The following is a 14,918-nucleotide window of genomic DNA, read 5'->3' as shown; positions in this document are numbered from 1 at the left end:
GACCAGGTGTGATTTGAAGTGTAATCAACAGCTGCTCTGAAGTTAAATATTCACTGTGACATCTTTGCAGCAACTGCTGAGGAAAAAAAAAATCAGATAGAATATACTTTGATTACACATAAAAGGTGCATAAACAATCGACTCTTTTCCCCTGGATGGCTCAAATCATGATGTTAAATGCTGAAAATTCCGATTTATATCCCCCGCTTTTCTTCCAAATTTGATTTTTTTTTTTTTTTTTTTTTTTTTTTTTGATTTTTCAGCCTTTCAAATCAGAAAAAAAAAGCATTTATCTGCATGGAATTTTATTTTAAGATCTTTAGCAAATACAAACAATTAGGCAAATGCTTCCCATACAAAGCTGCACGCTGACTATTACTGCAGCTGCACAACTATAACCAGGTACACTCTGTCAATATGTCTGCTTGAGAAATTTTTAACAACTGTTTGGTCATCAGGCATTAAACCACATGTCCAAGTACAAAAACACTGTCGGGATTGCTTTAAATAAGTGTAGATTTACGAGCCTTCAGTGAACTGGAACATATTTACTGAGAGGACTGGGACGAAAATGGTCTGAGCTGTTATTGAAACATGATACTGTGTCCACATACTTCCACAGAGCCTGATGTCTGCAGGGATTTGTGTTTTTAAGGCTTATCTTAATGATAAATCATGCACTGCGATGCTTCCTGCAGGGTATGTTACACTTGAAATCATTTACAACCCCAACATACTTTTGGAAACAGCAGAAACATCCCAAAAAGTTTATAAATTGACTAGACTACAGGTTATAAACGTGCCAAACATCACAGTTAAAAGTAACAGAGCATCTCAGTTATTATAAGTCAGAAATAGTTTCTAGTTCGGATTCAGCTTGAGGGAAACAGTTGAAGAACAGTTTCTCAGTTTCAGAGGAACGAAGCACGTTTGATAAGCGCTAAAAAAAAAAAAAAAGAAAAACAAGGGAAAACTTGCAGCGCATCAAGTGTTTTTAATAAGTTTTCTTCCTTTTAACTCCCTGAAACTAACGACTGCAGTGATTTCGGTAAGGAAACCAACAGTTTATGTGTTTTATGATGTTCAAAAGTGGAAGTCCATCGTGTGAACCAGGCTAGTAGCAACAAAGCGTACATTTCCAACCATTAAATATGCACCACTACGTCGAAGCAACGCTAGCTTAGGAGGCTACAGCCGCGGAAAAAAGGAGAGAAAAAAACCAGAACGAAATCTCACCTTTCTCGGTGGGGGTTGCATCCTTGGTTCTGGACATAAAACTGATCCAACAAGTCCAAAAGTTTATCCAGAAAAGTTCGTACGAATGGTTTTCGGGGCAAGATGGAAGCAGACGGATGGAGTTTCAGCCCGGGTCAAGCAACCATAGCGGGTCCAGTGAGCAGCGAAGTTGAGTCCCGTTGAAAACACTGTGGCCCCGGGGAACAGAAAACAGCGCGTCCATCCACCGCACAGCTCACTATTCACTTCCGGTTGACGCCACAAAATAAAGGCCAGGGTCCGCTGTATTATAAAACTTTACTTCCGCAAGGATTTTTCAGAGTAAAGTTAGGTTTGGATGAACGACGGTGCCGTAGGATCAGTCTCACAGAGACCTACTTCGGGTTCTTATTTTACTGTAAACCTGTTGTATTTTACTGCCAAGGAATTTTACATTTTACGGAATTTTAGAAAAATAAATAAGGGCTGCTGCGCATATTATATTATTGAACATTATAGGCATATTGCATTGTCAAATAGTTAATATAAAAAATGTAATTGCTGACTAGACTTTGAGTGCTATCACTGGTATTTGGACAAGTTTATAGAAATTGTATTTATTTATTTATTTGTTACCCCAATTGTTTATTGCATTATTTTTTACTCCAAATATTTTTATTTTAAAAATGCCACTGGTTTTCAAGTTTTTTACAACTTGAATTTAGAATAGAATATAATAGATTAGAAAGCTACCTATTGCTTTATTTACCTGTTAACAATAATTAAATAATAAATTAAACAATAAATAATATTTTCCTGTAATCCACTGTAAAATATTAAATAGTAAATGGTTTGTGCTTGTTTGTCGCTTTATCAAACACACAGGAACCCAAAGCGCTTTACGCTTCATTTAAATGCCTTCAAATCTAAAGTAATGCAAAAATATCGAAAAGAACACACAATTAGTGGTCGGGTTCTCTTTACTATTGGTTCATTTAAGTGACGTAAAAGCCACTGCCTCCCATCTCAGTAAACTCAAGTTACCATTTACATATCTGTCATTTCCTGTCAAAATTTCAAAATAAAATCCATCTTCGCTCTATTTTTTTTCCATCACAAATGTAAAAGACAAAAAACAATCTCATTCAGTTAGCCACCAAGTAGCCAACAACCTATAAATTATGCATGCATATTGCAATATATATTTATTTATTGTTGCGGCCAAATTTTATATAATTTTATACATTAAGCAAAATTATGACAGTTTGGGGAATCAAGTAACTGTGAACAAAACTCTGAAGACATAAAATAAATGCCACAGATAGTTTTTATAAATACTTATAAGATGCAATTAACAGCGTACACTGCCTAATGTCTTTTATACTCTTGGAAACTAGTTTGCGGAGTTTAACGTGTCTGTCTCGTTTCTCTAAAGCTTACGTCTTTACTTTCATTTTGAAGGGCAGACATGCGGAAGCGGATGTGAATCTTTCCAGCTTAACTTTCTCTTGACCTCGCTGTCAGATAGTAGACTTCGCGCATTTCCAGTCGTTTTAGATTGAATATGAGGTTTCGCTCGCCTTCACCTCGGTCTCCCCTCAGCTCCTGTTAGACATGAACCACTAACTGAGCTCAGAACCAGGATGTACGCGTTCAGGCGGCTGCACGGAATCGTGCAGACTCTCCGTGGATCCTTAACCCGTGGGTCGCTCAGCTGCACTGCCGTGACACAAAGACATCCAGGCCGATGTGGAGGTCTGACTTGCTGCCAGAAGCTGAGCACCGGTGGATCCTCATGGAACGACTTCATTAAAGGTGGGAGGCCTGAAGGACCTGCAACAGAAGCGGCAGTTACACAGGAGTGAGCCGAATCCCATCAACATAAAGTCAAGTTTTAAATGACCTCAGTATGTGAAGCTCCTCGCAGAGTTGATGTCACAAGTAGACTTTTTTTTTAATATTTTAAACCTCGCAAATTATTCGTCGTATATGGTATAGGCACAGTAAATACATTAAGAATTGTTTTCCTGGTATCCTTTAAAGCTCCATGGAAAGGTACTGATTTTCGATTTTTTTAAATTCATTGATTTATCCAGCCAAATTGGAGACAAGTTAGTCTCCAATTTGCATTCTTTTTAATATGTTTTTAATCAGTGATCAAGGTTGACAAAACTAGACAAGTTGACAGCAAAGGTTCTGTTTCTAAATAATGATTTACATAAGAAGAAAAGGGGAAAATAAAGCAAAGATCAACTTTTTTAAAAGTCAATGTTGAATTTGTATATTTGCATTTCCTGCTATTTGTGGAGTTTAGGAGGTTTTTTTTCTTTTTAACCCAAAACAGTTGTTCAAACAAACCAGAGAAACACTGGTCGGTAACAAGATAGAAGATTTGTGAAAAACACTCAAAGACCTTCAGAAATATCTATGTTTAAATATTTACATAAAGTCCGTGGAGCTGGGTTTTGCAGGTTGCTGTGAAATTTCCCACTTTCTGTTCAGACCTGGAAGCCCAGTTGGCAGAGATAAAGAAGAACGCGGCAGACAGTCTGCCGGGCAGCAACTGGATGCCCTTCGAGATCAACCCCAACCTCCCTCCTGAGACGGCGGACATCGTGATCGTTGGCGGCGGCGTGGTGGGCTGGTCCATCGCCTACTGGCTGAAGCAGAAAGACAAGTTCTCCAAACAGATGCGAGTCGTCGTTGTAGAGAGGGACCAGACAGTAAGGACTCCGTTTCTGGGGGGATTTCAGAACATCTTTAAGATAAGATAAAATCAAAGAGGTCGTCTGCTCTGAAAAGGAGGGGGAAATCAGTCGTTGAGCTTTGACACAGAAAACAAATGAATATAAAACCACTTTTTAACCCTCTGGACTGTGTCCAGTATTCCCAGGCCTCCACGGTTCTGTCTGTGGGAGGAATCCGCCAGCAGTTCTCCCTGCTGGAGAACATCCACCTCTCCCTGGAGTCTGCAGACTTCATGAGGAACATCAACGTAGGTCAAAGTTCAGAAGCATTTCAGTCACCCAGTGATTGCTGCAGAAGGACATTTTGTGGAAATATTTTGGGAGTGGCAATGTATAAAGAGGAAAGTAGTTAGAAAAGTTGTGCATAAGCAGGCGAGAGCTTCAAGTAAAAGTAGCGGCTGCTTGTCCTTTGTTCTATTTTAAGTCTGGATCGAATCATCTCCTCTGTTCCCATCAGGAGCATCTCGGCGTTCTGAATGAAGATCCCGTGGATCTGCAGTTCAACCATTCGGGTTACCTGTTCTTAGCCAGCGAGGAGGTGGCTCACATCATGGAGCAGAACTACAACACCCAGAGGTCCCTGCCTGACAGCGAGATGCGCTCTGGATTTGGGATGGTTGGTTTGCCTTGCTAATCATCTCCACGTGTGATTCCAGGTGTGCAGGAGCTAAAGTTTCCCTCTTCTCTCCGCAACAAGTGAAGGAGAAATTTCCGTGGATAAACACAGAGGGCGTGGCACTGGCTTCATACGGTAGCAGAACATGATTTATTGCATCTAATTTAGCAATCTGAATAAAGAATAAAGAGCACCAGAGCCTGAGCTAATTTATGACACAATGTTTAGTTTGTACGATTTAATCAACCTCAGTTTGCCGTGGTGCTTTGTGTTTGTGGTCGAGTCGCTAGAGGCCAATCAAACAAACAACTTCATCACTTAAAGCTAAACTGGAAAGGAAAACAAACAATAATCTAACATAATAGAAGTGACCTGCTCAAGGTCTCACCTCAAGAAGATTATGAATCCTTTCTTCTATGGAGTGGTGGAAAAGTTGGCAGATGAGGACAGGCTAGAGTCCCTGTGGATCATGATGTTTGCAGATGACATTGTGATCTCCAATGACAGTAGTATAAAAGCACCAAAACTGGACAAGTGGATGTACCAAGCATCCAAAGCAACCCGAATCCTAACAGATCTTGTGAGCTGCTCTGAAATCTTTGACTTAGACAGACTTCGCTGAGGCCATGAAGCTGCCTTATTTACTTTACTGCCCGCAACGTTTGCATCGTGCTGTCACTAAATGCAGTTTGTAACATTTCTCACACAAGTGAGTTTCCCCATTTTGGAGGCGTTACTGATGCATAAATTTGAAGAATAGAGATAATTGGGGAGGTGTTAACATGCTTAACTGCTCATTTTCTGCCAAATTCAAATTCTTTTCCTAATTGTAGCAACAGTGTTTTTAATGCAAGGATGTTTATGTTTTTGAAACTAATTTAACCTATTGATCCTGCAAAATGAATCATCCAACCTGACTGAGGCTGATTTATTTTTGTAAAGCATGAGTTTCGTCTCCAAACATGCAAAGCTGGTCAAGACAAACCCCAGAAAGACTCACAGCTTTAACTGTGGTTCCACAAAGTACATTGCTAAGCCAATTGTGTAACAATCCTTTAAATGCTAGTTAGTGGGGGTTTTTTTGTTTGTTTTTTTAAATGTCACCCAGAATTATTTATTAGTTTGGGATAATTGCAAGTTTTTGGATTACTAACTGGAAACAGGCTAACTTTGATCCTTTGGCTGTTGATGAAACCATATTTAACTTGGTTCTGCAGCTGGTTTAGCTTGACTCTGGTGGTTTGGTGCTATGCAGGGCTGGAGAACGAGGGCTGGTTCGACCCGTGGACTCTCCTGAACGCCTTCAGGAGGAAGGCCATGTCCATGGGGGCCATTCAGTGCTTTGGGGAAGTCGTAGGTGAATCATACCTTCAGATGCTGGTCACATTTCTGGTTAATTTGTGTAAACGCCTCCTTTTGTCCCACCAATGTACCCTGTAGTATTAACATGACAACAAGCTGGCGTATTCCTTTGGATTAATACAAACATAACCTAAAACCTGAAATGAGAACATGTCACATGTAATATGTTAAATCTTTCATTGTCTGTTTCTCATCCACAGATTTTAAACACGTGAAACAAGTTATGATGACAAAAACTGGGGAACAAATAGAAAGGACGACAATAAAATCTGTCAAAGTAAGTGGAACATCCAGAACTTTCTGAGTTAGTGATAGGAAACAGTAAGAGGTTCTTTGTAATTTGGTTCAAAAGACTCACTGAAGACTCTTCATTGACCCTCAGATCACACTGAGGGTCAATGATTCAAGGGTGTGAAAACATCCTTACAGAAAAGTCAAGTGGAAGAAAAAAAAGTGTGGTAGAAAACCTTCCACAAGCCTTACATTTTAATTAGGAATAAGAATCCTAGAGAGAAGTTCAGACTTCATGTTGCTTGAAGTCCAAAGTGAATACTCTGATGCTCTGAAAGCAACCTGGACTTCCTGAACACTTCCTGAACAACCTGGACTTCCTGAACCACGGCATGCTCTCCATGCCACGCCGCATGGAGCCAGTAATTCATGTAAACTTTTCATCATTTCTCTGTCAGAGGGATACAAAACTTTACCAAGTTCAAAATGTTAGTACACTTTGATGTAGACAACTGACTTGCAAGTAACTTTTCAGCAAGATAAGAAAAAAGTTCTTGTAAGTTAGTTTTGTCTTATTTCTGTTAGCACTAGAAACTGGGCCACAAAACCCTGGTAAGATTCTGTTCAGCCGTGTAGATTCCTGTGCAGTTTCTCCTGACCTCTTGCTGTTGTTAAGGTTAATGAACACAACAGTGCAGGTCATGACATCAGTCGGTTCGCGTCTCGCAGGTGCAGATGCCAAACAGCCTGGAGTACCAGCCGGTGGACTGTGGCGTTGTTGTGAACGCAGCCGGAGCGTTTTCTAGGAAACTAGCAGAGATGGTGGGAGTCGGCATCGGCTCCCTCGCTGGATTTTCAGTCCCTGTGGAACCTCGGAAGAGGTCAGTCTCCAACCTCAGCCGCTTTTTCAGGGTTTCCTTTTTGTTTCTAAAGAAGTATTTAGTTATGTCTTAGAATGTAAAGAGGGAAGGTGTTTTTGTTGTTTTCCAGGTATGTGTATGTGGTTCACTGTCCTAATGGCCCAGGCCTCGACTCTCCCCTCTTAATCGACTATTCCGGAGTTTATTTCCGAAGGGAAGGTTTGGGAGGAAACTACATCTGTGGAATGTCGCCTGAGGAGGTCGGCTTCATCTCTGAGCAGCGTCTTTTTGTCTGAATTATAACTGAAAGGTTACCTCATTGTTTCCCTCTCAGGCGGAGGAGCCGGACACCAGTAATCTGGAGGTGGACCATCAGTTTTTTCAAGACAAGGTTTGGCCCAAATTGGCCAATCGAGTTCCAGCTTTTGAGGAACTAAAGGTACCCCAAGGCTCAATTTTAGGTCCCATACTTTTGTTTTGCATGTTTAAATGTATTTTTGATCTTAAATTCTGAAAAGCAAGTCATTTTTTGTCACTTTAAAAAAAATTGCCTCTGGTTTTAATTTCAATTTCACAAAATGTGATAAAAACTTTACACAAAACACATTTTGGCTGGAGTTTGATAGTTTCCCCCAGAGTCCGATGCATAGATATGAACACACACCTAAAAAACAAAATAAATCCCTGAAGTCTATCGACCACAAGTCCAAAACATGAAATAAAAACAGTTTTCCTGGACTTTTTAACATTATAGCAGCATCTCATGGTCCAACTTGTTGCCCTTTATTCCTGCCAGGTGACCAGCGCCTGGGCCGGTTTCTACGACTACAACACGTTCGACCAGAACGGCATCATCGGCATTCACCCTCAGATCAGCAACATGTACTTCGCCACCGGCTTCAGCGGCCACGGCCTGCAGCATTCGCCGGCGGTGGGCCGTGCCGTGGCAGAGCTCATCCTGGACGGAGAGTTCAAAACGCTGGACCTGAGCGGATTGAGCTTTCAACGCATTCTGATGCAGGAGCCCAAGCTGGAGCGGAACATCGTGTAGAAAAGGCTCAAATTAGGAAAAGTCAAGTCTTATTTTTTTAAATTCAGTATCCTGTAAGGAAGACGCTGCAGCGTTGGAAACATGGAACACATGTTTTTTTGTCATTTATATGCCTTTTTCTTAATTTTTTCAGTGCATGTGAATCACAATTGACAAACCAACAAACATTGCAGGCAAATCTGTGAAAGTGAAAGCAGCAGAAAGCAGCTGCACCACAACACCGAGAAGAAACATCAGCAACAATCACTTCAGCAACACAAGTGTTGCCCCCGTCACAGAGTTGTAAGGACATTTCCAAACTGTAGAAATCCATCGTTCTACACAGATAAATATTTCAGTTTTCTTTAAATTATGCCAAAGTATAATGCTCAAAAGAATCCTGATGGTTTATATGTTAAGATGTTGAAGTTAATTACAGGACAGTTAGAAAAGGTCTCCATAAAATGTTACTTTATTAATATTGTGAGGATTTATGGTGTAATGTTTTGCACCTACAATGCTTTTCAGAAAGTGTGCACCAGATGGCGCTATTTAGCCATTTAATCACTTTAAGCGTTGGTCCTCCCTAACATTGCATTTATTTTACAGTTCATTTTAAGACTCTTGAAGACCAAGGAGACAGGAACGTCTGGCTGTACAGGTTCCCCATGATTTGTTTTACTAAATTCAAATGTTGTATCTTGATGTCCAAAAATGGAAAAGATCTCATTTTTATCTTCTTCTACTGCTGCCGAGCCCAGGACACATTTGTAAATTATATTTTTAATCTTGATAAGTTTATTAAGTTCCTGGTGAAGTAAAAGCTACTGAAAAAAAAAAACCTATGTATGTTTTGACACTTACTGAAATCCTGTGAGTTTATTAGACAACTCAACGCAACAGAGAGACGGGTTGCAGTGCAGTCAAAACTACGACAGTATTACAGCCATTGTTGTTAAAAGAAAAGGACGAGTAAATTTACACAAAAAAAATTATTGCTTTAAACAGTGAGAGAACTGGAAGAATGATGTGCATGAGACAAAATGAAGCGTATAAAGAAACCAGGGATATTATTGTGGTCTTTAAGAGACGTTGGTAGGTAGACAGCGAGAACCTTCAAGTGCCTTTGCCCAACATTTTGACTTTTACCTCAAGAGGCCAAACAGAGGCTTCATCTCCTCTGGAAGCTAAAGCTAGCTCTCTTCTTTTACCACCTGGTCATAAACTTTCATCTAGAAAAGAGAGCCTCCTGACTTGCAGCAGGTGGTGAGGGATTATTACCAACACCAATACCAAAGCATCCCCTCAAAGACATTTACACTCACCGACTACAAAAGAAGGTATTTTTAAGGGCTGCACCCACCCTGGGTATCATCTGTTCTTCTTGTTACCGTCTGAAAGGAGATACAGACTCATCTGCTACATCAGACAGAAGAGAAAAACTACGGTCTGCCCTCCAGCTGTCAGAGAGGTAACAAACACCCAAAAGACGTGACCAAGAGTGAAATAACGTCTATAATTAAAAGCACAGTGCAGAATAAGAAATAAAAGGTGTCCTTTTATTTGTGTTAAATCCAAAGTCACTGAAAGATTCTGTTTGTTTGCCTTGGTTGTGGTTTTTTGTTGTGACTTGCCACAAAAGCCATCAGGCTGCGCTTCCTCCCCAACTTAGCTTCCTGTATCACAATGCTTTTCACCAGCAAAAGAGTGAGGCATGCTGTTAAAACCACTGAAACACTCTCCTGTATCTCTGAGGTATGAAAACTGGCCTGCTAACAGGTTAGAACAAAGAAAAGTTTCAGACGGTGAAGGCCACCCACGTGTTGAACCTGCTGTGGGTGTTTAATAGATCACATATAAAGGTTAAAAAAAAAAAAAAAATCCCCACTGTGAATTAAGATGTTTAACAAAGAAAAAGTAAAAATTTCTCTTCTTCTTGATTGACTGTTGGCACCAATAACAGAGTATTAGGAAAACAAGAAAATTGTGAGAATAAAGTCACATTATGATGAAAATAAAGTAATAAGAATCAAGTTGTAATTTCACAAGAATAAAGACAAAATTATGATAGTGTTCTGGCTTTATTTTCATAATATTATGGTTTTATTCCCACATTATTTTGGCTTTATTCTGATCATTTTATGACTTTATGTTAAATGAGAAAGGACGTCCAAATAACAGCAGTGGTTAAGATTGTTGGCAGCAGTGATGGTTGTAGAGTACAAGAGCTGCAGAGAGGAAGGATCTGCGATAATGCAACTTTGTGCTTTAAGGACATAGCAGTCTGATCATTTAAAATGTGCATTCTTCCAAAAAAAAAAAAACCCAAAAAACAAAATATAACCAAATAGTATTCCTTTTGCATTAATGTGGAAAAAAAAAACAAACTAATTTCTTGTGCATAATATGCACCTGCTGAACAGATCTCACTTCTGTTTAGTTAAAAACATTTATTTTTAAATGGTAACTAGTTGCATCATCTCCTGTTGCTTTATTTGCACCACTGGAAGTATATTTTACAGATCTAAGACATTTCCCTGAAGAACAGAAGATAGAAACACGGTTCTCCGATGTAAGAACTGCAGCATGCAGAACAGGCATAGTGTGGTCTCTGTGTCTCTGCAGCTTCATTTTGATGTAAATGTGGGGCAACCTTGCAGGTTCGAACTGGGGGAGGGGGCGAATGAAATGCAACTGGAGGAATCTTTTGTGTGGCCTCCTGTAAATCCCAAATGTTCTCAAGAACTGAAAACAAAAACAGCGTGAGTGCTTGGGCCGGCCAATTTCGGTCGCCTCAAGTGACGTACCAACTGTTCCAACAAAGAAAACCCCACTGAAGGCATTCAGCGAACTGTTTTCCAGAATATTCGTCCCTCCCTGTCCTGGCCAGGCATTTACAGTGTCAAAACCATGAAGGGAGTTGCCCACCGGGAGTCCTGCAGCTGTACAAGGTCGCCGTACATGGTGGCATGTGGCTGGGATTAGGAAATTTCACTGTGGATTAAAATCTTTCCAACGCCTCCATGGCCACCAGCTAAAAGGGAAAGAGTCCAAAGCTCCAGCGCAGATCCAAGGAGAAAGCCGGGCCCAAAGTTTCACTGAGCAGGTATGTCCAAACTTTACTGAAACTCACAGCGAACTGCTGCTGGACCAATAATGCAAGACAAGGTTTGTTGACCTGCTAATTGGTCAATTATCTTTTAATAATGACAGGAGTTTAGTAGAATAAGCAGGTGTACTTAACATTTATGGTATGCGCATGCTTCAGAAATTATTGAGAAGAACAATATAGGGTTTTAGTAACAGGAAATAAAACAATATGTAACGAGAAATGTCTCCAGTTTGACAATTACAACAAAACCATGGTGATATTACAGGTCATAGAAAATTATAAAGTAACTTTTCAGATGACAGATATATATTTTTATAGCATGCCAGGTTCGCGCATGATCTTGAGCCTTTAACTGGACCATTTGGTTTGAAATAGTACCAACCCACTGCTCTGTTCAATAACTGAACTTATATGTAACACAATGACCCTGATACACTCTTACAATGATGAAAAAAATGTGCATGTTCATTACTGAGGTCAGAGGTCTGGCTTTACTACTTTATCCAAAAGTATGAAACAATTCAGATATATTCATTTCAATTTGCGATCAATTTCTAAATTTTGAATTTAAATATAGCTTTTTCCTTGATCAAAAAAATTAGAAATATATGGCCGATAGCTGACATTACACTTCCCCAACATCAAGAAGATGGAAATAAACATATTTTTTTAATACTAGTCCAGCATTACTTATGGGACCCTAACATTTATTAACAAGCATTTCTGTAAATGTAATTGTCCAATGGTCTTTGGGGATCTCAGAAATGGGGAAAAATGGTGGCAAAACTGTTTCCCACTTACAAGCTGGAAAAACTGTGAAAATGATCAATAACTTTTCTCATTGACCAGGCTAACTGCTACCAGCAACAGAAGCCAATAATTTGTATATGATTTAGAGGTTAAAACCGGTGAAAAACTTCAGACTTTCCAAATTTTAATTCCAATTTCTGAAGGTTTTCCAGTTGATTTTCTGACTTGGAATGTGAAAATGCCAAACTCTAGAGATATAGTAATTTATATTCAAATTTTAGTACATAAATGATTATTTGAAAACACTGAAACACATCAAACAATGTTTTTCTATTTAGGTTTGGCAACCTAATATGCAAAATTGTGATTGCAAAGTTTAAATAAGAGTTCTATTTGCTACTTTTCAGAAAAATGTTTGCTTTGTTCAAGCTACACTGAAGAAGCAAGTTCATTTGAGTTCCTTTAAATCAAGACTAAACCTGTTCAGTTTCTTTGGAACCATAATAAATAGAACATTGATCAACATATTTGATGTGTATTGATGATTTTAACAATGGCACTTTACAAAAAGTAACTTCTGCTAATGTTTTACCCACTTGTTGACACTAGGATGAATTTATGATGTTTTTGTCTAAATGATGTAAAGCACTTTGAACTGCCTTGTTGCTATAAATATAAACTTGATAGATTGTCTAATTGATGTGGAGTGAATACAAATAATTATTCTTTCTACGTCTGATATTACAAGATTTGTTTTGATATTACATAGATATCATTTGATTGCTAATCCATCATTTGTTTCTGCAGCTCCAGGATGTTCCAGCTGCTTCCGGGTCACACCCAGCCGTCTGGACACCAAACCCGAAAAAGCCGTTTGGTCACCAAAGACGGACACTGCAACATCGAGTTTGGAAACATTGAGTACAGTAACCACTTTGCCTTCGTGGTGGACTTCTGGACCACCTTTGTGGAAATCCGCTGGCGCTTCGTCCTTGTCCTGTTTGTGGCTGCCTTCACTGGCAGCTGGTTCATGTTCAGCCTCTTGTGGTACTGGATCGCAAAGAGCAACGGGGACCTGACGGCACAGAACCAAACAGAGCAGCACGTCCGTTGCATAGACAATGTTAACGGCCTCACAACGGCGTTCCTGTACTCACTAGAAACACAAACCACTATTGGTTATGGTGGCAGGGCGCTGACTGGGCACTGTGCTGGCACGGTGGCTCTGATTATCATCCAGTCTCTAGTTGGCGTCTTCATCAACTGCTTTATGTGTGGCATCATCCTGGCCAAGATCTCCTTACCCAAAAAAAGGGCAAAGACTGTCACCTTCAGTAACACAGCGGTCATCTGTCTGAAGAAAGGAAGTCTTTGTCTCCTCATCAGAGTGGCCAACCTTAGAAAGACCTTACTGATTGGAAGCCAGATTTATGGGAAGCTGCTGAGGACGACCACCACTCCAGATGGAGAGACCATCATCCTGGATCAGGTGGACGTTGACTTCATGGTTGATGCTGGCAAGGATAACTTATTCTTTGTTTGTCCGCTGACACTCTTCCACGTCATTAACAGATCAAGTCCATTCTACGAGCTGTCCGCTGACAGTCTCCCCCTACAGGACTTTGAGTTGGTGGTGTTTTTAGACGGGACGGCTGAGTCTACCAGCTCATCATGCCAGGTACGAACCTCGTACGTCCCACAGGAGATCCAGTGGGGCTACAGCTTCCTCCCCATCATCTCCCGCACTAAAACAGGAAAGTATCGAGTGGATTTCTCAAACTTTTCCAAAAGTGTCCGAGTTACCACGCCGCACTGTGTCCACTGCTTTGAGACGAACGTAGACCAGAGGACGCCCAACAAGGAGAACCACATCAACCAGCTGAAGCTGGGCATCGACAACCTGGGCTTCCAGGTGATCGACATTCCTGACCCGGTGGATGTCACAAAAATGTGAAACATACCTATTCTAGAGGAAAGGTCAAAGCTACCAGGGCTACTGAAGATAAAAATAAAAGGAAGAGAAAATTTCTGCCAAAAAAATGTTGGAATTAATCTAAAAAATGTTCTAAAGAAAAAATGGATGTACATGTTTGAAAAGTCTAAAAATTTAAATTTGGACATCTTTGGAGCCTGAAAAGTCTAAAATTTTTGCCTTTTCAAATTCAAACTTTTTTCTAGAAAATACTTGACAATCTCAAAATTTTCCTGTATTCTCGAGCAAGTATTTGACTTTTCAAACTCAGAAATCTCCTTGTTTTTTCTAGAATATTTTAGAGTTTTTTTGGGGCAGAAATCTACTCTTCCTTTTTCTATCTGCAATCGCCATAATATCATAAAAGTCAAGGAATAAGTATGTAGGTCAACTTTTATAAAACCCACCTTCACTTTTACTTAGTTTCAAGTATTTCAAGCACTACAGACGACAGAAAGGTTTGGCTGTGAAAGAGAATGGTGAAAACTGGCAACTGACTGGAATTAGACTGCTCATCACAATGAGACCTCACCTGGACATTTTATGGGGATAAATAGCAGAAGACATATTAAGGTTCTGAAACGGTGAAAATAAATAAAACAGTGAATGGCACAGTGGGCATTTATTGAGAAGATTAGAGTCTGATCCTGTTCTAATGAGAAAACGTGGGCTCTAAAGTCTGTTATAGAGAATGTAGCAGAGAACAAACTCGCTTCAAACACTAACCCTGTGGTGTTTCAGTCATGTTGGCACGTCCTGTATCTCAAGATGACGAGGTAACAGCTAATGTAGCTATAAATGTCATCATTTAGTTATGGCCAGTCTAGATGCACAATGTTGTAATATCTCAGGGAATATAAGATCCACAGCTGGAATAAAAAAAAATTGTAATTTGTCTCACTGCTCCTTATTGCCATAGTAATCACCCACAAAGTTAGGAACCCTGTTTGAGTGAACATTTCTCAGAGTAATTGCAGTGCAGATATAGGCTGGCAGAAGTCAAGGTAATGTCTTGTAAATAAA

At 39.9% G+C, this 14,918-nt stretch overlaps 3 protein-coding genes across 3 annotated transcripts in view; 2 read left to right on the top strand and 1 right to left on the bottom strand.

Moving 5' to 3' along the window:
* LOC129370484 (F-BAR and double SH3 domains protein 2-like) overlaps window positions 1-1,455 on the bottom strand; it is a 32,195-nt gene extending 30,740 nt beyond the window's left edge. Inside the window, exon 1 of the mRNA XM_055046504.1 lies at window positions 1,237-1,455. Coding sequence (XP_054902479.1) covers window positions 1,237-1,257 — 21 coding nt within the window. The 5' untranslated portion in view covers window positions 1,258-1,455. The remainder of the gene's footprint in view (window positions 1-1,236) is intronic.
* Window positions 1,456-2,722: 1,267 nt separating this feature from the next.
* Window positions 2,723-9,611, top strand: foxred1 (FAD-dependent oxidoreductase domain containing 1). The gene is made up of 11 exons (XM_055046506.1): window positions 2,723-3,030; window positions 3,718-3,938; window positions 4,100-4,210; window positions 4,420-4,538; window positions 4,619-4,713; window positions 5,834-5,935; window positions 6,141-6,217; window positions 6,901-7,052; window positions 7,162-7,291; window positions 7,366-7,470; window positions 7,828-9,611. Exons 1-11 carry the CDS (start codon window positions 2,859-2,861, stop codon window positions 8,080-8,082), a joined length of 1,539 nt encoding a protein of 512 aa, XP_054902481.1. The 5' UTR covers window positions 2,723-2,858; the 3' UTR covers window positions 8,083-9,611.
* A 1,468-nt stretch (window positions 9,612-11,079) lies between these two features.
* On the top strand, window positions 11,080-14,043 carry LOC129370660 (ATP-sensitive inward rectifier potassium channel 1-like). The gene is made up of 2 exons (XM_055046779.1): window positions 11,080-11,167; window positions 12,731-14,043. Exon 2 carries the CDS (start codon window positions 12,738-12,740, stop codon window positions 13,875-13,877), a length of 1,140 nt encoding a protein of 379 aa, XP_054902754.1. The 5' UTR covers window positions 11,080-11,167; window positions 12,731-12,737; the 3' UTR covers window positions 13,878-14,043.
* Window positions 14,044-14,918: the final 875 nt, after the last annotated feature.

Source organism: Poeciliopsis prolifica, unplaced genomic scaffold (genome assembly GCF_027474105.1).
Source record: "Poeciliopsis prolifica strain line A6 unplaced genomic scaffold, Auburn_PproV2 SCAFFOLD024, whole genome shotgun sequence".
In the NCBI taxonomy this organism is placed as follows: Eukaryota; Metazoa; Chordata; class Actinopteri; order Cyprinodontiformes; family Poeciliidae; genus Poeciliopsis; species Poeciliopsis prolifica.
This window is presented reverse-complemented; position numbering and strand designations above follow the sequence as displayed.

Excerpts from the sequence above, each read along its gene's own strand:
- foxred1 (XM_055046506.1), top strand. The coding sequence starts at position 2,859 with ATGTACGCGTTCAGGCGGCTGCACGGAATCGTGCAGACTCTCCGTGGA. Across the intron at positions 4,211-4,419 it reads ACTTCATGAGGAACATCAAC|GAGCATCTCGGCGTTCTGAA; the intron begins GTAGGTCAAAGT and ends TGTTCCCATCAG. Across the intron at positions 6,218-6,900 it reads CGACAATAAAATCTGTCAAA|GTGCAGATGCCAAACAGCCT; the intron begins GTAAGTGGAACA and ends CGCGTCTCGCAG.
- LOC129370660 (XM_055046779.1), top strand. The coding sequence starts at position 12,738 with ATGTTCCAGCTGCTTCCGGGTCACACCCAGCCGTCTGGACACCAAACC.